The following is a 25,469-nucleotide window of genomic DNA, read 5'->3' as shown; positions in this document are numbered from 1 at the left end:
CATGCATACTTACAAACAAGCATACATGCAAGCACACAGACACACGTACATACTTAGACACACATACATACTTACACACACACAGACACACGTACATACTTAGTCACACGTACATACTTAGACACACACACAGACACACGTGCATACTTAGATACACACACAGACACACGTATATACTTAGACACACACACATACATACTTAGGCACAAACACATACAAACTCACATGCACATACTTGGACACAAACACAAACAAACTCACATGCACAGACACACATACATACTTACACACAAACACATACAAACTCACATGCACATACTTGGACACAAACACATACAAACTCACATGCACAGACACACATACATACATACACACAAACACATACAAACTCACATGCACAGACACACATACATACACACAAACACATAAAAACTCACATGCACATACTTGGACACAAACACATACAAACTCACATGCACAGACACACATGCATACTTACACACAAACACATACAAACTCACATGCACAGACACACATACATACACACAAACACATACAAACTCACATGCACAGACACACATACATACACACAAACACATACAAACTCACATGCACATACTTGGACACAAACACATACAAACTCACATGCACAGACACACATACATACACACAGACATACAAACTCACATGCATATACTTGAACATAAACACATACAAACTCACATGCACACACACATACATACACACAAACAAACACATACAAACTTACATGCACAGACACACATACACACAAACACATACAAACTCACATGCACATACTTGGACACAAACACATACAAACTCACATGCACAGACACACATACATACACACAAACACATAAAAACTCACATGCACATACTTGAACATAAACACATACAAACTTACATGCACACACACATACATATACACAAACACATAAAAACTCACATGCACAGACACACATACATACTTACACACAAACACATACAAACTCACATACACACACACTTACAAACAAACACATACAAACTCACATGCACACACCCATACTTACACACAAACACATACAAACTCACATGCACATACTTGAACATAAACACATACAAACTCACATGCACACACACATACATACATACAAACTCACATGCACATACTTGAACATAAACACATACAAACTCACATGCACAGACACACATACATACACACAAACACATACAAACTCACATGCACATACTTGAACATAAACACATACAAACTGACATGCACACACACATACATACACACAAACACATACAAACTCACATGCACAGACACACATACATACTTACACACAAACACATACAAACGCACATGCACAGACACACATACATACTTACACACAAACACATACAAACGCACATGCACAGACACACATTCATACTTACACACAAACACATACAAACTCACATGCACATACTTGGACATAAACACATACAAACGCACACATACATACACACAAATACATACAAACGCACATGCACACACACATACATACACACAAACACATACAAACGCACATGCACACATACACACACACACATACATACACACAAACACATACAAATTCACATGCACAGACACACATACATACACACAAACAAATACAAACTCACATGCACAGACGCACATACATACATACAAATGCACATGCACATACATACACACAAACACATACAAATGCACATGCACACACACATACTTACACACAAACACATACAAACGCACATGCACATACATACATACAAACGCACATGCACATACTTGGACATAAACACATAAAAACGCACATGCACATACTTGGACACAAACACATACAAACTCACATGCACAGACACACATACATACACACAAACACATAAAAACGCACATGCACACACACATACTTACATACAAACACACACACACATACATACGCACATGCACATACATACACACAAACACATACAGACGCACATGTACATACTTGGACATAAACACATACAAACACACATGCACATACTTGGACATAAACACATACAAACGCACATGCACATACTTGGACACAAACACATACAAACTCACATGCACAGACACACATACATACACACAAACACATACAAATGCACATGCACATACCTACACACAAACACATACAAACGCACATGCACACACACATACTTACACATAAACACATATAAACACACACATACATAGGCACATGCACATACATACACACAAACACATACAAACGCACATTCACATACTTGGACATAAACACATACAAACGCACATGCACATACTTGGACATAAACACATACAAACGCACATGCACATACTTGGACACAAACACATACAAACTCACATGCACAGACACACATACATACACACAAACACATACAATAGCACATGCACATACATACACACATAAACACATACACTCACACATACATACGCACATGCACATACATACACACAAACACATAAAAACGCACATGCACATACTTGGACATAAACACATACAAACGCACATGCACATACTTGGACATAAACACATACAAACTCACATGCACAGACACACATACATACACACAAACACATACAAACTCACATGCACAGACACACATACATACACACAAACACATATAAACTCACATGCATATACATACACACAAACACATACAAACTCACATGCACATACATACACACAAACACATACAAACTCACATGCACATACATACACACAAACACATACAAATGCACATGCACACACACACACATACATACACACAAGCACATGCACACACATACATACACACAAGCACATGCACACACATACATACATACACACAAACACATACAAATGCACATGCACACACACACACATACATACACACAAGCACATGCACACACATACATACACACAAGCACATGCACACACATACATACACACAAACACATACAAACGCACATGCACACACACACACACATAACTGTTCCTACTGTGCTGTTTGCTGATGCTCTTTGGTCTGGTCAGGACAGCAGTGAGGTGTGGGATGAAGATGTGACCGAATGGTGGGGTGAGTGGAGCTTCTGGTCTACGTGCTCGCGCACCTGTGGTGGTGGAGTTATGTCCAGAGAAAGGCACTGTCTGCGCCAGAGGTAAGTCACTTTGTCTATACAAACAATACAATAGACCTGTAGTTCTCAGTCCTTTAATGACGGAGTTAATGATGCAGAGATTAATTTCAATTGCAGCGTTTCTGTAGCACCATCTACAGAATTCAGCACTGATTTGTTTTCAAAAGGAATTGTCCAGCACAACAAAATAATTATGCTAATGCACACTACACATATACAATTCTCATCCCCTTAATGAATTTCCACTGACTTGTTATACCAGCAATCAATATATGGGAAATAGCTCCTTTATGTTTATTTTTGTACGTGAGATAGCTGTTTCTGCTAATTTAAACTACAATCCAATCAACTGGACTGAGCTTTAAGTAACAGCAGACCTATATATACAAATAGCACACCTTATTGTATCTCTCACGGTATATCTATAGACCAGTACTTATAACTGATGATCAAAAAATCACCAGCACAGAGATGAAGCAAATTAGATAACAGAAGTAAATTAGAAAGTTGTTTAAAACTGTATTCTCTATCTGAATAATGAAAGAAAAAATGTGGGTTTCTTGTCCCTTTAAATCAGGGGTATCAAACTCAATGTATCTGGGGGCCACTGGCCAAGTGTCCTGCGCTCATGGGAAGTGATCACTTCACGGGAAGTGATGTTTACCCAAGTAGTAGTGCATGGTGGGAGTTGTAGCGCACAACAGACATACACAGTTGTCTATATTTATCTTGTGAGTGCCAAGTGAAGCGATCATTCTGGAACTGTATAACAACGTCAAAAGTTAAATTTTTCCAAGCAGTGCAGGGTGAGAGTTTACACTGGACTCTTGTCTTTATATTTATCTTTTGAGTGCCTATATATATAGAACATCAATTAGTTACACCTCTTAGAACCCTAAAAAATTTTGACAGCCCAAATTAATGGTTTACCTTAAACAAGGGAGGGCCGCATGAAAGTATCTTGGGTGTCGCATATGGCCCCAGGGCCTGTACTTTGAGACCACTGCTTTAAACAGTGTATGAGTTTATTTTTAAGAGGTTTGGTAAGGTTCATGCGATCACTTATCACTGTTTTTTACCCTTTGATTTGCTCAACCAGATGTTTTGACCCACAAGTATGTCCTGACGCATTGTTATAAATTACAGGGGTAAGTAGATTTGTCTCCATCTCCTCCCAACAGACATACATACCTGACATATTCACTTTAGCTGAGCGGTTGATTGACCACATAAAGGGACATGAAACTCAACATTTTTCTTTCATGATTCAGATAGAGAATACAATTTTAAACAACATTCCAATTTACTTTTATTATCTAATTTGCTTCATTCTTTAAGTATCCTTTGTTGAAGAAATAGCAATGCACATGAGTGAGCCAATTACACAAGGCATCTGTGTGCAGCCACCAATCAGCAGCTACTGAGCCTATTTAGATAATAGATATGCTTTTAAACAAAGGATATCAAGAAAATGGTGCAAATTAGATAATAGAATTAAACTGGAAAGTTGTTTAAAGTTGCATTCTCTGTCTAAATCATGAAATTAAAAAATAGGTTTCATGTCCCTTTAAAGGGATAGGAAAGTCAAAAATTAAACTTGCATGATTCAGATAGAGCAGTCATTATAAGACACTTTTAAATTCACTTTTATTTTCAAATGTGCTTCGTTCTCTTAGTATCCCTTGTTAAAAAATGAATATGCACATATCATACACTAATGGGAGCTGCTGCTAATTGGTGCCTGCACACATTTGTCTCTTGTGATTGGCTAACTAGATGTTTTCAGCTTCCTGTCAGTAGTGTAATGCTGTCCCTTCAGCAATGCATAACAAGAGAATGAAGAAAATTTGATAATAGAATTAAATTGGAAAGTTGTTTAAAATTGTATGTTCTATCTGAATCATTAAAGAAAATGTTGGGGTTTACTATCCCTTTAAGTACAGGTTTGCTCATCTCTGTATAATGAGTGTATTGCAGTTTTTGTTATAGAATCATGTTTGCAATACAGTTGTATTGACAAAAATGCTTTCAGTAATGTCTCTAGCTGTTTCACTGATAGAATTTCCTGTGCATGCGCCAGAGGAGCATGCATCCTTAACCCCTTAACGACCACGCCACACGTCCTCAAAAAAAATGCAGTTAATGACCGAGGACGTGTGGCGTACGTACTTGGTCTGGAAAGCAGCTGGAAGCGATCCTGCTCGCTTCCAGCTGCTTTCCGGTTATTGCAGTGATGCCTCGATATGGAGGCATCCTGCAATAACCCCCCCTTGGCCATCCGATGCAGAGAGAGCCACTCTGTGGCCCTCTCTGCACCGGACATCGATGGCCGGTATCGTTGGTGGGTGGGAGCTTACGTGGGAGGCGGGTGGGCGGTCATCGATGCTCTGTGTGGAGTGGAGGGGGCGGGATCGGGGGCGGCACCTACGGGGGCGCGCACGGGAGCGTCCACGTGAACGGGGGGTGGTGGGCGGGCGCGTGCACGGGGCGGGAGTGGGTGGGAACCGCTACACTACAGAAAAAAAAAAGTTACAAGTTAAAAAAACAAATACTATTTAAATATTACAGATGTAATCTAAGGGACCTGGAAGGGGTTGGGGTTGGTCTTGGTGGGGGGGGGGAAGCTACACTACAGAAAAGGGCATTTTTGGAAAAAAAAGGCACATTTTTTTACAAAACTGGGTACTGGCAGACAGCTGCCAGTACCCAAGATGGCGCCCATTATTGCAGAGGGGAAGGGTTAGAGAGCTGTTTGGTGGGGGATGGGTCTAAGGGGGGATCCTACACATCAGCATATGTAAATATGTTTTTTTTTTGTTTTTTTTTTAAAAAGGGCCAAATACCTTTTATTTTAGTACTGGCAGACTTTCTGCCAGTACTTAAGATGGCGGGGACAATTGTGGGGTGGGGGAGGGAAGAGAGCTGTTTGGGAGGGATCAGGGGGTCTGATGTTTCAGGTGGGAGGCTGAGCTCTACACTAAAGCTAAAATTAACCCTGCAAGCTCCCTACAAGCTACATAATTAACCCCTTCACTGCTAGCCATAATACACGTGTGATGCGCAGCGGCATTTAGAGGCCTTCTAATTACCAAAAAGCAATGCCAAAGCCATATATGTCTGCTATTTCTGAACAAAGGGGATCCCAGAGAAGCATTTACAACCATTTGTGCCATAATTGCATAAGCTGTTTGTAAATAATTTCAGTGAGAAACCTAAAATTGAGAAAAAATTAACGTTTTTTTTAATTTGATCGCATTTGGCGGTGAAATGGTGGCATGAAATATACCAAAATTGGCCTAGATCAATACTTGGGGTTGTCTACTACACTACACTAAAGCTAAAACTACCCCAAAAAGCTCCCTACATGCTCCCTAATTAACCCCTTCACTGCTGAGCATAATACACGTGTGGTGCGCAGTGGCATTTAGCGGCCTTCTAATTACCAAAAAGCAACGCCAAAGTCATATATGTCTGCTATTTCTGAACAAAGGGGATCCCAGAGAAGAATTTACAACCATTTATGCCATAATTGCACAAGCTGTTTGTAAATAATTTAAGTTAGAAACCAAAAGTTTGTGAAAAAATTTGTGAAAAGTGAATGATTTTTTGTATTTGATTGCATTTGGCGGTGAAATGGTGGCATGAAATATACCAAAATGGGCCTAGATCAATACTTTGGGATGTCTTCTAAAAAAATATATATACATGTCAATGGATATTCAGAGATTCCTGAAAGATATCAGTGTTCTAATGTAACTAGCACTAATTTTGAAAAGAAATGGTTTGGAAATAGCGAAGTGCTACTTGTATTTATGGCCCTATAGTTTACAAAAAAGCAAAGAAGATGTAAACATTGGGTATTTCTAAAATCAGGACAAAATTTAGAAACTATTTAGCATGGGTGTTTTTTGGTGGTTGTAGATGTGTAACAGATTTTGGGGGTCAACGTTAGAAAAAGTGTGTTTTTTTCCATTTTTTCCTCATATTTTATAATTTTTTTTATAGTAAATTATAAGATATGATGAAAATAATGGTATCTTTAGAAAGTCCATTTAATGGCGAGAAAAACGGTATATAATATGTGTGGGTACAGTAAATGAGTAAGAGGAAAATTACAGCTAAACACAAACACCTCAAAAATGTAAAAATAGCCTTGGTCCCAAACGGACAGAAAATGGAAAAGTGCTGTGGTCATTAAGGGGTTAAAGGGACAGTATACACCAATTATAATTTAACTGCATGTAATAGACACTACTATAAAGAATAATATGCACAGATACTGATATAAAAATCCAGTGTAAAACCTTTTAAAAACTTAATTAGAAGCTCTCAGTTTAACAATGTTAATGAGATAAGCCTGGGATACCCACTGAAAGGGACTGATTGAGGAACATCCCCCCTCCCCCGCATATGAAAAGACCCATTATACAAACAGAAGCAGTCTGAAGTCTGTATACATCAGTATAAAAACTTTGGGGCTTGGCTAGGAGTCTGAAAATCAGCACAATGTTATTTAAAAATAAGCAATACATTGTTACAAAAACACTCCCAGATGGGCTTTAGAAATGGATCATCTACAAAACATTTATGCAAAGAAAAATCTAGTGTACAATGTCCCTTTATGTTCTGTATACCGGGCCTTCAAACACTGCTGCCTGCAACATCCTCCAGCATGGCCGGTTTGGCAGTGGGTCAGTAATGGTGTGGGGGTGGCATTTCTTTGAGGGGCCGAACAGCCCTCCATGTGCTCTCCAGAGGTAGCCTGACTGCCATTAGGTATCGAGATGAGATCCTCAGACCCCTTGTGAGACCATATGCTGGTGCAGTTGGCCCTGGGTTCCTCCTAATGCAAGACAATGCTAGACCTCATGTGGCTGGAGTGTGTCAGCAGTTCCTGCAAGACGAAGGCATTGATGCTATGGATGGCCCACCCGTTCCCCAGACCTGAATCCAATTGAGCACATCTGGGACATCATGTCTCGCTCCATCCACCAACTTCACGTTGCACCACAGACTGTCCAGGAGTTGGTGGATGCTTTAGTCCAGGTCTGGGAGGAGATCCCTCAGGAGACCATCCACCACCTCATCAAGAGCATGCACAGGCGTTGTAGGGAGGTCATACAGGCACGTGGAGGCCACACACACTACTGAGCCTCATTTTGACTTGTTTTAAGGACATTACATCAAAGTTGGATCCGCCTGTAGTGTGTTTTTCCACTTTAATTTTGAGTGTGACTCCAAATCCAGACCTCCATGGGTTAAAAAATTTGATTTCCATTTTTTAATTTTTGTGTGATTTTGTTGTCAGCACATTCAACTATGTAAAGAACAAAGTATTTAATTAGAATATTTAATTCATTCAGATCTAGGATGTGTTATTTTAGTGTTCCCTTTATTTTTTTGAGCAGTGTATATTATAGGATCTATATGCATTTACTCCCCTTTTTTGATCTCCTATCTCTACATTTGCATGTTTTCATGATTCTCACCTGGAATAAATATTTATCTATCACACAAATTTTGGACTCCAATGTCAATCATTTTTATTTATTTTCTATTTTTATAACATTTTGTTACTGACACTTGAAAACATGATGTAAAAAAAAAAAACTGAATACATTTGAATACTGTTAAATAAGCAGCTTATTGTAGGGAAGATACGTGGTTTGAAATTGACTTGAATTAGAAAACCCTTCGATGACTTTTAAATGAGGACGTATGTTAAAGGACCACTCAATGCAGTAGAATTACATAATTATCAAGTGCATAATAAAAATACAATGCAATAACACCTACTCTGAATTTCAAATAAGCAGTACATTTTTTTATGACAGATTTATTTTTTTCTCCAATTTTCGGCCCTCCTGTATCATGTGACAGACATCAGCCAATTGCAGACAAGTATACATATACCCTATGAGCTTGAGCACATGCTCGTTCCCCAGAAAATTTGAATATAAAAAGACTGTGCAAAATTTAATAATGAAAGTAAATTGGAAAGTGTCTTAAAACGGCTGCTCTAAATAAAAGTTTATTTAGACTTGAGTGTCCCTTTAAAACAAAAGATTCTGCTTCTTTGGTCTTCTGTTTTAGATCATTAAAGTACAGCCCCGGTGATTCCTTACCTAAAATATTTTCTGTATTTCTTTTTTCTGTGATTAATATATCAAAGGCTCCGACTGGAATCAATGTGATTAGAGCGTAACCTGAGGAAAGAGAATAATAAAATCAAAGAGCTTTAAATGCTACAATACAGTATGTTGGTAAATTTACATGCTGTGATACAATAGAACATAAACTTTGGCACAACCGATCCTGCAGGTCTATGTGTTTAATACCAAACAGTTAAATTACTAGTTGGAACCACAGAGAACTGCTGGCCCTGAGCATACATAGGGCTAGATTATAAGTGTCGTGCAAAAAATTTTTTTTCAGGGTTCAGTCCTAATTGCTTTCAAAGTAAAAAATTAGATCGGTTGGATTAGCAGTGATATTACAAGTTGAAAGTAAAGTTAGCTCCCGAACAAAAGATTCAGGTGCGCTAACTTTAGTACTTCGGATATCGCAAATCTACGTCACAGCTTCAGGAAGCTCCAGCAGTCATGGCAATGGGCAGCAGGCATCTGTCTTCATATGGTAACAGAACAGGATCGAGGTAATGTTACCATATGAAGGCAGATTGCCAGGTCGTTACAAGCAGTAAAACGGTCTGTGTCACTGTCTGTAACGATCTCAAATTTTGTTGGCTGGAGGTGTGGGAGGGAAGGCGGGCGGGCAGCCCTTCGGCAGAGGGGGGAGGGAGAGGCGGAGTGGGAGGGGCTGCACACTGCAGAAAATTTATTTTGAAGGGAGAAGGGGAGAGGTTTGGGACTACTACACTACAGAAAAAAGTCCTAAACTGCATACTGACAGACTGTCCGCCAGTACCAAAGATGGTGGGGATGAGTGTGTGGGAAGGGGAAGAGAGGTGTGTGGGAGGAATCACAGAGGTGAGAGGGTTATTCCTACATTACAATACTATTACTATTTACCAGCTAGCTAATTAACTAATTCAAGTACGGTGTACAGCTGCAATTAGCGGCAGATCTCACAAACCATGACAATCCCACAATATGTGGAACGATGAAGAGCTCTGGTCATGTGATATATAGTTCACTGGTTTCTTACCTAAAACACACTTCCGAAAGCTTCCTGATACCCGGTAACAGGTACTCCCATCTCCACCACAAACTCCGCATCGATCTAAAGATCTAGTAGAGTGCAGATTCCCATCGCATCCCACTGGCTGCCGATACATAATAATGTTGTATGAGACTATAAATTCCTATATCACCTGTATATGCACTATACCCCTGGTATGCTTATGCAAACAGTGCACAAATATGCTAATTAAGCATACATTTATTTTTGTTTTTATAAAATAATGTTAAAAGGTCACTGTACTGAAAATTATGTTTCCCTTAATATGTTTCCAATAACTTTTATACCAGCTGCAGATAATTAAATATATGGGAAATTGCTGATTAAGGTTTATTTTTGTATATGAAAAAAATTATTTAATTATTTTCTTGCTCAATGTAACGTTAACCCGTTTTTCTGAATACCAATTTAAGTGAGCTGAGCCTGCAGGAAGATCATACCTGCTCATGTTCTCTTTCTTTATATACACAAAGGCCAATATTTAGGTACTGACATTATCATTTTTAATTCCTAGAATAAAGATAAAGGTGCAATCTCCAGTACATTTTATGCAATACAGCTGGTTTAACAAGTAATTGGGAAAACGTTAAAGGGACAATGTATGATGTAGTAGGAGTTCATTGTATTCCAAACTCTGGAAACAACCTCCCACTCGGAGGTAGATTTCTGCTGTGCATCTTGTTTTCTATATATAATTCTGCATTATATTTTCAGTATAGGTTGGGGTTTCATCTGACAAAAAGCAGCTATTTTAAAATGACAAAGTAAAGGTAAAGGAGTTATGTAAAACATTTAATTGGGAAACACTAAAGGGGAGAAAATTTTGGAGTACAACGTCCCTTTAAAAGGGAAATTAAATGCAAAAAGTTATTAGCAATAAAATTAATTTTGCTTTTCAGGGGGAAAAAAATGCTTTCATTAATTATTTTTCTCACTTTTCCTAAAATTTAACACTAAAAATTTGTCTTTTTTTCTGTTGTCCCAGAGAGGATGGAATAGATTCTAAAGGATCCAGATCTCTAACCCTGCACATGCTACACAGTGCTTGTTTGATCAGGGCAGGTAGTTCATTTACTTTTTTTCCTTAATTAGCCAAAGTAACTGAGATAAGGTAAACACACTCAAGGCTTTCAAATGGTGTGTCAGAAGACTGCAAAACTATGCAGATTTTGCTAACTTAATGACAGTTTTAAATGCTTTAAAACATGTATTTTGTATGTATAAATATTTTAGAATCCAATGCTTAATTGTTTATATTATATATATATTAATATATATATAAATAAATAAAAATACTTCTATGTTCTTTTAAGTAAAAGCTGTTTCGCCTTATTTAGAAATTAATGCTTATTGGTTGCTAAAACAACAACTAAAGCTGCATTACTGAACAGAGTTTCCACAAGTCTGAAATCAGTTTTATTCAGCACTGGGGGAACAGGTGAAAGTACCTTTAATAAGATTCACCAATGAAACCTTTAGTATTAAAATAAAAAGCATTTTAAATCTCTGTAACATAAGTGATACCTCACACTTGCCGCTGATGCAGACTCCTTGGTACGTCCTATCCTTACAGCTTGTGCCGTCGTGGGCGGGTACCAAGAGCTGCCTCTCCCGCGTGGTACTGGTGCACTGAAGGTCACATGGTTTGCTAGAGATACTGGTATAATCATCTGAAACACAGCAGATGACACACAGTTAAAGGGAGAGTAAAGACTGTAATGGACAGGAACATTAAAGGGACATTTAAGTATTTTTTAATTTATGCATTTGCAGTTGTTCACTGCATTACAAAATATATGTAAGCAAAATAAATATTTTAAAAGCATATAAAACTGATGTTTGGTTAAAAAAGATTGTGCATTATTTGTAAGGCCCATGACACACCCTTGAAAAGCCTCTTGAATTGTGTTTATCTTACTCGGTTTGCTGTGGCCAATTATGGACAGATATAATATAGCTCCTGCACTTATCAGCCAATCACTGTGCAGTATGTAGGAGTGTCAGGGCTCTGTATTTCACAGTATACAATCTACCCTCTCTGTGGAGTGGTGCTAAACTACAGGGAAATTGCTGTGATTTTGTTAGCACTGTTTATAGATACATCCCTTGCAAAGACTGGTGGAATTCCTGGTCTTTCTTGTTGTAGCCCTTTAGCAATATATGTAAATGAACTTGTGCTCTGAATTAAGCAATCACTTGGTAGAATGTCGTAGGCTCAGGTAAATTTCACCATACTTAAATATGATGGAGGCACTCCAGTCTTTTTAAAGAGAGTGGAACACAATTTACTTAGTTATTTTACACCAAAAGCAGGCAAACTCATGATTGTATATTGCAATGTTGTGTTTTTCCCCTCAAACTTCAAATAATCCAAACATAAAGATTCTAAGATTACAGTTAAGGAATAAGAACATTTCGAACAATAATTTCTAACAATGGAGCACTCACAATATCATACAACCTCATTTTACAAGACAGGAGGTAAATCAATCTAAGGTGGGTAGATGTATACGCCCAAATTATCCATCTCTTAGCATGAGATGAGTTGACCATGTTATATAGAATGTAGTACCAGATAGAGGTGGCATTTATATACCATGTAAATATGCATAGAGAGAACAGGTATATATCTGAAATAACTCTATGTGCAAACACAATAAATAGGAAACTCACCTGATGTTACTTTGCTCCAGAAAACCTCTAAGCACAATTGTAACTCTACTAAAGGATGCTCTGGGTTTAAGCTACAAGTGGGTCCTCAAGCAATATCCTATGAACATAGATCAAGACTCTATAATAATTCCTGATATAATGATGACATAGAAATGGATTTGTAACACTGTTCTTCAAGGGCTCTCACCTGACCAATAGTTATTATGGATATGTCTGGTAAAAACAGCTGAGTATATGTCTGTCATTAGGAATGGTCTGTTGGTAAGAGATATACACATACAATATGGTGTTTTATTGACCAAGGTTGATACGATATAGAGTAGCTATGGTTATGTGTGATATTGCATCTTTTACTATGTACCATAAGGAAGTCACTTACCCGGATATAGTGGCACCCAACGATGATATAGCTTCCCAAAAGCTTTAGCATTAAATGCAGAACACTGATATTGTTTGAAGCTTGCTGAGCCAGGTGGGCAAGGCTAAAAGCATAAAATAAACAAGTTTCAACAATGTATTCATAGATAGAGAAAGAGATAGAGAGGTAGATAAGATAGATATAGTGGAAAATGTTTTGTAGATGATCCATTTATATAGAAGGTGTATAACAAAGAACTTGAGCAGAATTTTTTCACTCAGCTTTCCACTGGAGCGTTATCTGACATGAATATTAGTACGGGCCCCCTTAAAAATCTGTTATCTGACATGAATATTAGTACGGACCCCCTTAAAAAATCTGTTATCTGACTATTAATACGGACCCCCTTATAAATCTGTTATCTGACATGGATATTAGTACGGGCCCCTTAAAAATCTGTTATCTGACATGAATATTAGTACGGGCCCCCTTAAAAATCTGTTATCTGACATGAATATTAGTACGGGCCCCTTAAAAATCTTTTATCTGACATGGATATTAATGCGGGCCCTCATAAAAATCTGTTATCTGACATGGGCATTAATGCAAGCCCTCATAAAAATCTGTTACCTGACATGAATATTAGTATGGGCCCCCTTAAAAATCTGTTATCTAACATGAATATTAGTACGGGCCCTCATAAAAATCTGTTACCTGATATGAATATTAGTATGGGCCCCCTTAAAAATCTGTTATCTGACATGAATATTAGTACGGGCCCTCATAAAAATCTGTTACCTGACATGAATATTAGTACGGGCCCTCATAAAAATCTGTTACCTGACATGAATATTAGTACGGGCCCCCTTAAAAATCTGTTATCTGACATGGACATTAATGCGGGCCCTCATAAAAATCTGTTATCTGACATGGACATTAATGCGGGCCCTCATAAAAATCTGTTATCTGACATGGACATTAATGCGGGCCCTCATAAAAATCTGTTATCTGACATGGACATTAATGCGGGCCCTCATAAAAATCTGTTACCTGACATGAATATTAGTATGGGCCCCCTTAAAAATCTGTTATCTGACATGAATATTAGTACGGGCCCTCATAAAAATCTGTTATCTTATATGAATATTAGTATGGACCCCCATTAAAAATCTGTTATCTGACATGAATATTAGTATGGGCCCTCATAAAAATCTGTTATCTGACATGAATATTAGTATGGGCCCTCATAAAAATCTGTTATCTGACATGAATATTAGTATGGGCCCCCTTAAAAAATCTGTTATCTGACATGAATATTAGTACGGGCCCCCTTAAAAATCTGTTATCTGACATGAATATTAGTACGGGCCCCCTTAAAAATCTGTTATCTGACCTGAATATTAGTATGGGCCCCCTTAAAAATCTGTTATCTGACATGAATATTAGTATGGGCCCCCTTAAAAATCTGTTATCTGACCTGAATATTAGTACGGGCCCTCATAAAAAACTGTTATCTGACATGAATATTAGTATGGGCCCCCTTAAAAATCTGTTATCTGACATAAATATTAGTATGGGCCCCTTAAAAATCTGTTATCTGACCTGAATATTAGTACGGGCCCTCATAAAAAACTGTTATCTGACATGAATATTAGTATGGGCCCCCTTAAAAATCTGTTATCTGACATGAATATTAGTACGGGCCCTCATAAAAATCTGTTATTTGACATGAATATTAGTATGGGCCCCCTTAAAAATCTGTTATCTGACATGAATATTAGTACGGGCCCTCATAAAAAACTGTTATCTGACATGAATATTAGTATGGGCCCCCTTAAAAATCTGTTATCTGACATGAATATTAGTACGGGCCCTCATAAAAATCTGTTATCTGACATGAATATTAGTACGGGCCCTCATAAAAATCTGTTATCTGACATGAATATTAGTACGGGCCCCCTTAAAAATCTGTTATCTGACATAAATATTAGTATGGGCCCCCTTAAAAATCTGTTATCTGACATGAATATTAGTACGGGCCCTCATAAAAATCTGTTATTTGACATGAATATTAGTACGGGCCCCCTTAAAAATCTGTTATTTGACATGAATATTAGTACGGGCCCCCTTAAAAATCTGTTATCTGACATAAATATTAGTATGGGCCCCCCTTAAAAATCTGTTATCTGACATAAATATTAGTATGGGCCCCCTTAAAAATCTGTTATCTGACATGAATATTAGTACGGGCCCTCATAAAAATCTGTTATTTGACATGAATATTAGTACGGGCCCCCTTAAAAATCTGTTATCTGACATGAATATTAGTACGGGCCCCCTTAAAATCTGTTATCTGACATGAATATTAGTACGGGCCCTCATAAAAATCTGTTATCTGACATGAATATTAGTACGGGCCCTCATAAAAATCTGTTATCTGACATGAATATTAGTACGGGCCCTCATAAAAATCTGTTATTTGACATGAATATTAGTACGGGCCCCTTAAAAATCTGTTATCTGACATGGACATTAATGCGGGCCCCCTTAAAAATCTGTTATCCGAGAGAAATTATGCACTGTGCTATCCAACATGAATAGTATAGCGTGCACAATACTACTACATGCACAATAAAAACCACAGACTGGTAATACCAGTGCAAAAATGCAAGCGCAAGGAACAGCAGTCGCACAGCCCTGCTAATTACTTGTCGTTTTCTGCTTGGTAGCCGCAAAGCTTGAAGCTATCAAGTGGGACTTAACCTATGTCTTTAACCCCTTTGAGAGGGTTAAACACATTGATATCTAGGGCCAGTAATGAAGAAAATTGAATGTTTTAAAAATTAGTGTCGTTTTTTTCATTAAAATATCTCTATAAGTAAATAAACACCACAGACCAAGATGAAAACTGAGGGATCTCCCCACCAGAAGAAATTATAGCTCTGCGTTTAGTGCACCATATTACTAAGCAATATTCATGTATACTTCAAGTAAATTGTTAGCTGAATAATTCCCCCGTGATTCCTCCATCTCTCACTTTGTTATTTGTGGTGAGGGCCACATGTAAATAACTATTCACCACTTCAAATATACTTGTTACCACCAAATCGCTAGTGGTTGTATATGAAATGGCTGTGTAGGCTATTACATTGTATATTAGGTAGACAAGATTATATGTCAGTAATTACATGTTTTACATGAGGGTAATTACAGGGCTATGTGTGAGTAATTGCAGAGCTATATATCAATTTTACAGAGTTATGTGTCTGTAACAGTTATAAGTTCAAATGTGGGTTGATTTGCGTTACGGTCCCACATAGTTGTGTCTGAAAAGTTGAACACAGACTTGAAAAAGGAAATATAAAGCTATTTTTATATATCAGTCTACAGTAACCTGATATGTGTTATGTTATGTAATCATTACAGGCTATTTTCTCTCTATATAAAGGGCTGGGTAAGTCATAGAAGAGGGCAGGCAGTGTTATGTATAGTAGTTTATGCCTGATCGTGCCAGTCATATATAACACATGTAACCAATACATTAATACTCAGAGCTGGATATACAGGGTTCCTTATTGGGTTGTGAAGTGTTTATGTGTAAGTTATATTTGTAGTTTATATTTTATCTTTATATGGTCTGTTCTCAGAAGGCTGCAGTCTCCGCCCATTATTATCCTCTATTGGCTCCCGCAAGACAGGCTTGTCTATGGCTAATATTACAAACACTGTAACAAGCTGGGTGGTTTTTGTTTTTTCATTGTTTTTAAAGCTATTCTATTCCATTATTCAGTCAGCAGTTTAATCTGTGTAATTGTGCACATGCCCAGTAGGTGTTGGTACATCATAACGAGCTAGATTACAAGTGGAGCTCTAAACTATAGTGCTCCCGCAAAGCGCAATAATTAACCAGCCATTACAAGTGGAGCTCTAAACTATAATGCTCCTGCAAAGCGCAATAATTAACCAGCCATTACAAGTGGAGCTCTAAACTATAATGCTCCTGCAAAGCGCAATAATTAACCAGCCATTACAAGTGGCTGGTTATTGCTACCGCAAACAATAATTAGATTAGATCTCTGGTTAATTTTCTAAAAGTGCCCCAAATGCCCTCAAAATAGAGGGCATTGTAGTTTTTAATAAAATAAAAAAGTAGCATTTTCTTAAAATGAAAAATAACTACACTAGTCAGCTTTTGGTGTCTAAACTTGGTGGGAGTGGGGTGTGAGAAAAAAAACTACACTGAAAAGTGCCTTTACATTGTGGTCTATGGGAACTGTATGTTCCCATAGACGGCAATGTAAATATATATGTACAGTATATGATTATATAAATATATACAGGTGGCCCTCAGTTTACAACGGTTCAATTTGCACCGTTTCAGAATAACAACCTTTTTTTCCAGTCATGTGACTGCTATTGAAAATCATAGAGAAGCAGTTCATTGATTAAAATAGCCAGTAGGTGAAGCTGTCCGCTTGTGTTGCAGAAAAGCCAAGCAAGCTGAAATTAATCAGTGTAACCAGACCTGAGCTATCGAGCAGATTTCAAAGGAACAAGATCGTCCTGTCTATAAATCAGTCCAGATTGGAATGCATAGAAAGAACTGTTTGCAGAAAATGCAAGTGAAGTCTGTGTTGTGTGATTTTTATTAGGTTTATAATGCTGTCTAGCAAATGTTTTTGTTCATTTAACTTAGTTTAATTATATATTCTGTATTGTGTGATTATTTAATTAGGTTTATAATGCTGTTTAGCATTTAAAGTCTTCATTTCAAAGCTTTAAAAATAATGTATTAGGTGTTAATTATGAAAATTTTGAGAGGGGCCTGGAACCTAACACCCTCACTTCCCATTGACTTACAGTGGGGAAAAAAAGTATTTAGTCAGCCACCAATTGTGCAAGTTCTCCCACTTAAGAAGGTGAGAGAGGCCTATAATTTTCATCATAGGTATACCTCAACTATGAGAGACAAAATGTGGAAACAAATCCAGACAATCACATTGTCTGATTTGGAAAGAATTTATTTGCAAATTATGGTGGAAAATAAGTATTTGGTCAATATCAAAAGTTAATCTCAATACTTTGTTATATATCCTTTGCTGGCAATGACAGAGGTCAAACGTTTTCTGTAAGTCTTCACAAGGTTGTCACACACTGTTGCTGGTATGTTGATCTCCTCTAGAGCAGTGATGTTGCTGGGCAACACGGACTTTCAACTCCTCCCAAAGGTTTTCTATGGGGTTGAGATCTGGAGACTGGCTAGGCCACTCCAGGACTTTGAAATGCTTCTTACGAAGCCACTCCTTTGCTGCCCGTGCGGTGTGTTTGGGATCATTTTCATGCTGAAAGACCCAGCCACGTTTCATCTTCAATGCCCTTGCTGATGGAAGGAGGTTTGCACTCAAAATATCAGGATACATGGCCCCATTCATTCTTTCATGTACAATGATCAGTCATCCTGTTCCCTTGCAGAGAAAACAGCCCCAAAGCATGATGTTGCCACCCCCATGCTTCACAGTAGGTATGGTGTTCTCTCTCCTCCAAACATGACAAGTTGTGTTTCTACCAAACAGTTCTACTTTGGTTTCATCTGACCATATGACATTCTCCCAATCCGCTTCTGGATCATCCAAATGCTCTCTAGCATACTTCAGACGGGCCTGGACATGTACTGGCTTAAGCAGGGTACACGTCTGGCACTGCAGGATCTGAGTCCCTGGCGGCGTAGTGTGTTACTGATGGTAGCCTTTGTTACGTTGGTCCCAGCTCTCTGCAGGTCATTCACTAGGTCCCCCGTGTGGTTCTGGGATGTTTGCTCACCGTTCTTGTGATCATTTTGACCCAACGGGGTGAGATCTTGCGTGGAGCTCCAGATCGAGGGAGATTATCAGTGGTCTTGTATGTCTTCCATTTTCTAATTATTGCTCCTACAGTTGATTTCTTCACACCAAGCTGCTTGCCTATTGCAGATTCAGTCTTCCCAGCCTAGTGCAGGTCTACAATTTTGTTTCTGGTGTCCTTCGACAGCTCTTTGGTCTTCACCATAGTGGAGTTTGGAGTGTGACTGTTTGAGGTTTTGGACAGGTGTTTTATACTGATAACAAGTTCAAACAGGTGCCATTAATACAGGTAATGAGTGGAGGACAGAGGAGCCTCTTAAAGAAGAAGATACAGGTTTGTGAGAGCCAGAAATCTTGCTGTAGGTGACCAAATACTTATTTTCCACCATAATATGCAAATAAATTCTTTCCAAATCAGACAATGTGATTGTCTGGATTTGTTTCCACGTTTTGTCTCTCATAGTTGAGGTATACCTATGATGAAAATTACAGGCCTCTCTTTTTTCTTAAGTGGGAGAACTTGCACAACTGGTGGCTTTTGCCCCACTGTACTTTATAAACTGGGTTTCAATTTACAATGGTTTCAATTTACAACCATTCCTTCTGGAACCTAACCCCGGCGTAAACTGAGGCTACCTGTATTTATGTGTATATATACATATTAACACATAAATATATATGCATATAATCATATACATATATATTTAAAAATGCTGCCCATCGCTGCGGTCTGTGACGGCATCAGAACGGCTCACATAGAAGCCTATGGAAGCGCTCTCGTGAACACAATGCTTCCTAGGTAGGAATATTCTGGAATCACCAATCAGATTCAAGTTCAATCCGATTGGCTGATTCAATCAGCCAATCAGATTGAGCTCGCAATCTATTGGCTTTCCGATCAGCCAATAGAATGCGAGCTCAATCTGATTGGCTGATTGGATCAGCCAATCGGATTGAACTTGAATCTGATTGGCTGATTCCATCAGCCAATCAGAATATTCCTACCTTAATTCCGATTGGCTGATAGGATTCTATCAGCCAATCGGAATTAAGGTAGGAATATTCTGATTGGCTGATGGAATCAGCCAATCAGATTCAAGTTCAATCCGATTGGCTGATCCAATCAGCCAATCAGATTGAGCTCGCATTCTATTGGCTGATCGGAACAGCCAATAGATTGCGAGCTCAATCTGATTGGCTGATTGAATCAGCCAATCGGATTGAACTTGAATCTGATTGGCTGATTCCAGAATATTCCTACCTAGGAAGCATTGTGTTCACGAGAGCGCTTCCATAGGCTTCTATGTGAGCCTCGTTCTGATGCCGTCACAGACCGCAGCGATGGGCAGCATTTTTAAATATATATGTATATGATTATATGCATATATATTTATGTGTTAATATGTATATATACACATAAATACAGGTAGCCCTCAGTTTACGCCGGGGTTAGGTTCCAGAAGGAATGGTTGTAAATTGAAACCATTGTAAATTGAAACCCAGTTTATAAAGTACAGTGGGGCAAAAAAGCCACCAGTTGTGCAAGTTCTCCCACTTAAGAAAAAAAGAGAGGCCTGTAATTTTCATCATAGGTATACCTCAACTATGAGAGACAAAACGTGGAAACAAATCCAGACAATCACATTGTCTGATTTGGAAAGAATTTATTTGCATATTATGGTGGAAAATAAGTATTTGGTCACCTACAGCAAGATTTCTGGCTCTCACAAACCTGTATCTTCTTCTTTAAGAGGCTCCTCTGTCCTCCACTCATTACCTGTATTAATGGCACCTGTTTGAACTTGTTATCAGTATAAAAGACACCTGTCCAAAACCTCAAACAGTCACACTCCAAACTCCACTATGGTGAAGACCAAAGAGCTGTCGAAGGACACCAGAAACAAAATTGTAGACCTGCACTAGGCTGGGAAGACTGAATCTGCAATAGGCAAGCAGCTTGGTGTGAAGAAATCAACTGTAGGAGCAATAATTAGAAAATGGAAGACATACAAGACCACTGATAATCTCCCTCGATCTGGAGCTCCACGCAAGATCTCACCCCGTTGGGTCAAAATGATCACAAGAACGGTGAGCAAACATCCCAGAACCACACGGGGGGACCTAGTGAATGACCTGCAGAGAGCTGGGACCAACGTAACAAAGGCTACCATCAGTAACACACTACGCCGCCAGGGACTCAGATCCTGCAGTGCCAGACGTGTACCCCTGCTTAAGCCAGTACATGTCCAGGCCCGTCTGAAGTATGCTAGAGAGCATTTGGATGATCCAGAAGCGGATTGGGAGAATGTCATATGGTCAGATGAAACCAAAGTAGAACTGTTTGGTAGAAACACAACTTGTCATGTTTGGAGGAGAGAGAACACCATACCTACTGTGAAGCATGGGGGTGGCAACATCATGCTTTGGGGCTGTTTCTCTGCAAAGGGAACAGGATGACTGATCATTGTACATGAAAGAATGAATGGGGCCATGTATCCTGATATTTTGAGTGCAAACCTCCTTCCATCAGCAAGGGCATTGAAGATGAAACGTGGCTGGGTCTTTCAGCATGAAAATGATCCCAAACACACCGCACGGGCAGCAAAGGAGTGGCTTCGTAAGAAGCATTTCAAAGTCCTGGAGTGGCCTAGCCAGTCTCCAGATCTCAACCCCATAGAAAACCTTTGGGAGGAGTTGAAAGTCCGTGTTGCCCAGCAACATCACTGCTCTAGAGGAGATCAACATACCAGCAACAGTGTGTGACAACCTTGTGAAGACTTACAGAAAACGTTTGACCTCTGTCATTGCCAGCAAAGGATATATAACAAAGTATTGAGATTAACTTTTGATATTGACCAAATACTTATTTTCCACCATAATTTGCAAATAAATTCTTTCCAAATCAGACAATGTGATTGTCTGGATTTGTTTCCACATTTTGTCTCTCATAGTTGAGGTATACCTATGATGAAAATTATAGGCCTCTCTCACCTTCTTAAGTGGGAGAACTTGCACAATTGGTGGCTGACTAAATACTTTTTTTCCCCACTGTAAGTCAATGGGAAGTGAGGGTGTTAGGTTCCAGGCCCCTCTCAAAATTTTCATAATTAACACCTAATACATTATTTTTAAAGCTTTGAAATGAAGACTTTAAATGCTAAACAGCATTATAAACCTAATTAAATAATCACACAATACAGAATATATAATTAAACTAAGTTAAATGAACAAAAACATTTGCTAGACAGCATTATAAACCTAATAAAATAATCACACAACACAGACTTCACTTGCATTTTTCTGCAAACAGTTCTTTCTATGCATTCCAATCTGGACTGATTTATAGACAGGACGATCTTGTTCCTTTGAAATCTGCTCGATAGCTCAGGTCTGGTTACACTGATTAATTTCAGCTTGCTTGGCTTTTCTGCAACACAAGCGGACAGCTTCACCTACTGGCTATTTTAATCAATGAACTGCTTCTCTATGATTTTCAATAGCAGTCACATGACTGGAAAAAAAGGTTGTTATTCTGAAACGGTGCAAATTGAACCGTTGTAAACTGAGGGCCACCTGTATATATTTATATAATCATATACTGTACATATATATTTACATTGCCGTCTATGGGAACATACAGTTCCCATAGACCACAATGTAAAGGCACTTTTCAGTGTAGTTTTTTTTCTCACACCCCACTCCCACCAAGTTTAGACACCAAAAGCTGACTAGTGTAGTTATTTTTCATTTTAAGAAAATGCTACTTTTTTATTTTATTAAAAACTACAATGCCCTCTATTTTGAGGGCATTTGGGGCACTTTTAGAAAATTAACCAGAGATCTAATCTAATTATTGTTTGCGGTAGCAATAACCAGCCACTTGTAATGGCTGGTTAATTATTGCGCTTTGCAGGAGCATTATAGTTTAGAGCTCCACTTGTAATGGCTGGTTAATTATTGCGCTTTGCAGGAGCATTATAGTTTAGAGCTCCACTTGTAATGGCTGGTTAATTATTGCGCTTTGCGGGAGCACTATAGTTTAGAGCTCCACTTGTAATCTAGCTCGTTATGATGTACCAACACCTACTGGGCATGTGCACAATTACACAGATTAAACTGCTGACTGAATAATGGAATAGAATAGCTTTAAAAACAATGAAAAAACAAAAACCACCCAGCTTGTATACAGTGTTTGTAATATTAGCCATAGACAAGCCTGTCTTGCGGGAGCCAATAGAGGATAATAATGGGCGGAGACTGCAGCCTTCTGAGAACAGACCATATAAAGATAAAATATAAACTACAAATATAACTTACACATAAACACTTCACAACCCAATAAGGAACCCTGTATATCCAGCTCTGAGTATTAATGTATTGGTTACATGTGTTATATATGACTGGCACGATCAGGCATAAACTACTATACATAACACTGCCTGCCCTCTTCTATGACTTACCCAGCCCTTTATATAGAGAGAAAATAGCCTGTAATGATTACATAACATAACACATATCAGGTTACTGTAGACTGATATATAAAAATAGCTTTATATTTCCTTTTTCAAGTCTGTGTTCAACTTTTCAGACACAACTATGTGGGACCCGTAACGCAAATCAACCCACATTTGAACTTATAACTGTTACAGACACATAACTCTGTAAAATTGATATATAGCTCTGCAATTACTCACACATAGCCCTGTAATTACCCTCATGTAAAACATGTAATTACTGACATATAATCTTGTCTACCTAATATACAATGTAATAGCCTACACAGCCATTTCATATACAACCACTAGCGATTTGGTGGTAACAAGTATATTTGAAGTGGGTGAATAGTTATTTACATGTGGCCCTCACCACAAATAACAAAGTGAGAGATGGAGGAATCACGGGGGAATTATTCAGCTAACAATTTACTTGAAGTATACATGAATATTGCTTAGTAATATGGTGCACTAAACGCAGAGCTATAATTTCTTCTGGTGGGAGAGATCCCTCAGTTTTCATCTTGGTCTGTGGTGTTTATTTACTTATAGAGATATTTTAATGAAAAAAACGACACTAATTTTTAAAACATTCAATTTTCTTCATTACTGGCCCTAGATATCAATGTGTTTAACCCTCTCAAAGGGGTTAAAGACATAGGTTAAGTCCCACTTGATAGCTTCAAGCTTTGCGGCTACCAAGCAGAAAACGACAAGTAATTAGCAGGGCTGTGCGACTGCTGTTCCTTGCGCTTGCATTTTTGCACTGGTATTACCAGTCTGTGGTTTTTATTGTGCATGTAGTAGTATTGTGCACGCTATACTATTCATGTTGGATAGCACAGTGCATAATTTCTCTCGGATAACAGATTTTTAAGGGGGCCCGCATTAATGTCCATGTCAGATAACAGATTTTTAAGGGGGCCCGTACTAATATTCATGTCAAATAACAGATTTTTATGAGGGCCCGTACTAATATTCATGTCAGATAACAGATTTTTATGAGGGCCCGTACTAATATTCATGTCAGATAACAGATTTTTATGAGGGCCCGTACTAATATTCATGTCAGATAACAGATTTTTAAGGGGGCCCGTACTAATATTCATGTCAGATAACAGATTTTTAAGGGGGCCCGTACTAATATTCATGTCAAATAACAGATTTTTATGAGGGCCCGTACTAATATTCATGTCAGATAACAGATTTTTAAGGGGGCCCATACTAATATTTATGTCAGATAACAGATTTTTAAGGGGGCCCATACTAATATTTATGTCAGATAACAGATTTTTAAGGGGGCCCGTACTAATATTCATGTCAAATAACAGATTTTTAAGGGGGCCCGTACTAATATTCATGTCAAATAACAGATTTTTATGAGGGCCCGTACTAATATTCATGTCAGATAACAGATTTTTAAGGGGGCCCATACTAATATTTATGTCAGATAACAGATTTTTAAGGGGGCCCGTACTAATATTCATGTCAGATAACAGATTTTTATGAGGGCCCGTACTAATATTCATGTCAGATAACAGATTTTTATGTGGGCCCGTACTAATATTCATGTCAGATAACAGATTTTTAAGGGGGCCCATACTAATATTCATGTCAGATAACAGTTTTTTATGAGGGCCCGTACTAATATTCATGTCAGATAACAGATTTTTAAGGGGGCCCATACTAATATTCATGTCAAATAACAGATTTTTATGAGGGCCCGTACT

General features: G+C 38.2%; 1 protein-coding gene across 1 annotated transcript; it reads right to left on the bottom strand.

Moving 5' to 3' along the window:
• Window positions 1–8,805: 8,805 nt before the first annotated feature.
• On the bottom strand, window positions 8,806–24,539 carry LOC128640686 (uncharacterized). The gene is made up of 6 exons (XM_053693116.1): window positions 24,439–24,539; window positions 13,428–13,530; window positions 11,905–12,045; window positions 10,343–10,460; window positions 9,301–9,381; window positions 8,806–8,876 (listed from the first exon to the last, which is right to left on the bottom strand). Exons 1-6 carry the CDS (start codon window positions 24,537–24,539, stop codon window positions 8,806–8,808), a joined length of 615 nt encoding a protein of 204 aa, XP_053549091.1.
• Window positions 24,540–25,469: the final 930 nt, after the last annotated feature.

This window comes from Bombina bombina, chromosome 10 (genome assembly GCF_027579735.1).
Source record: "Bombina bombina isolate aBomBom1 chromosome 10, aBomBom1.pri, whole genome shotgun sequence".
Classification (NCBI taxonomy): Eukaryota; Metazoa; Chordata; class Amphibia; order Anura; family Bombinatoridae; genus Bombina; species Bombina bombina.
This window is presented reverse-complemented; position numbering and strand designations above follow the sequence as displayed.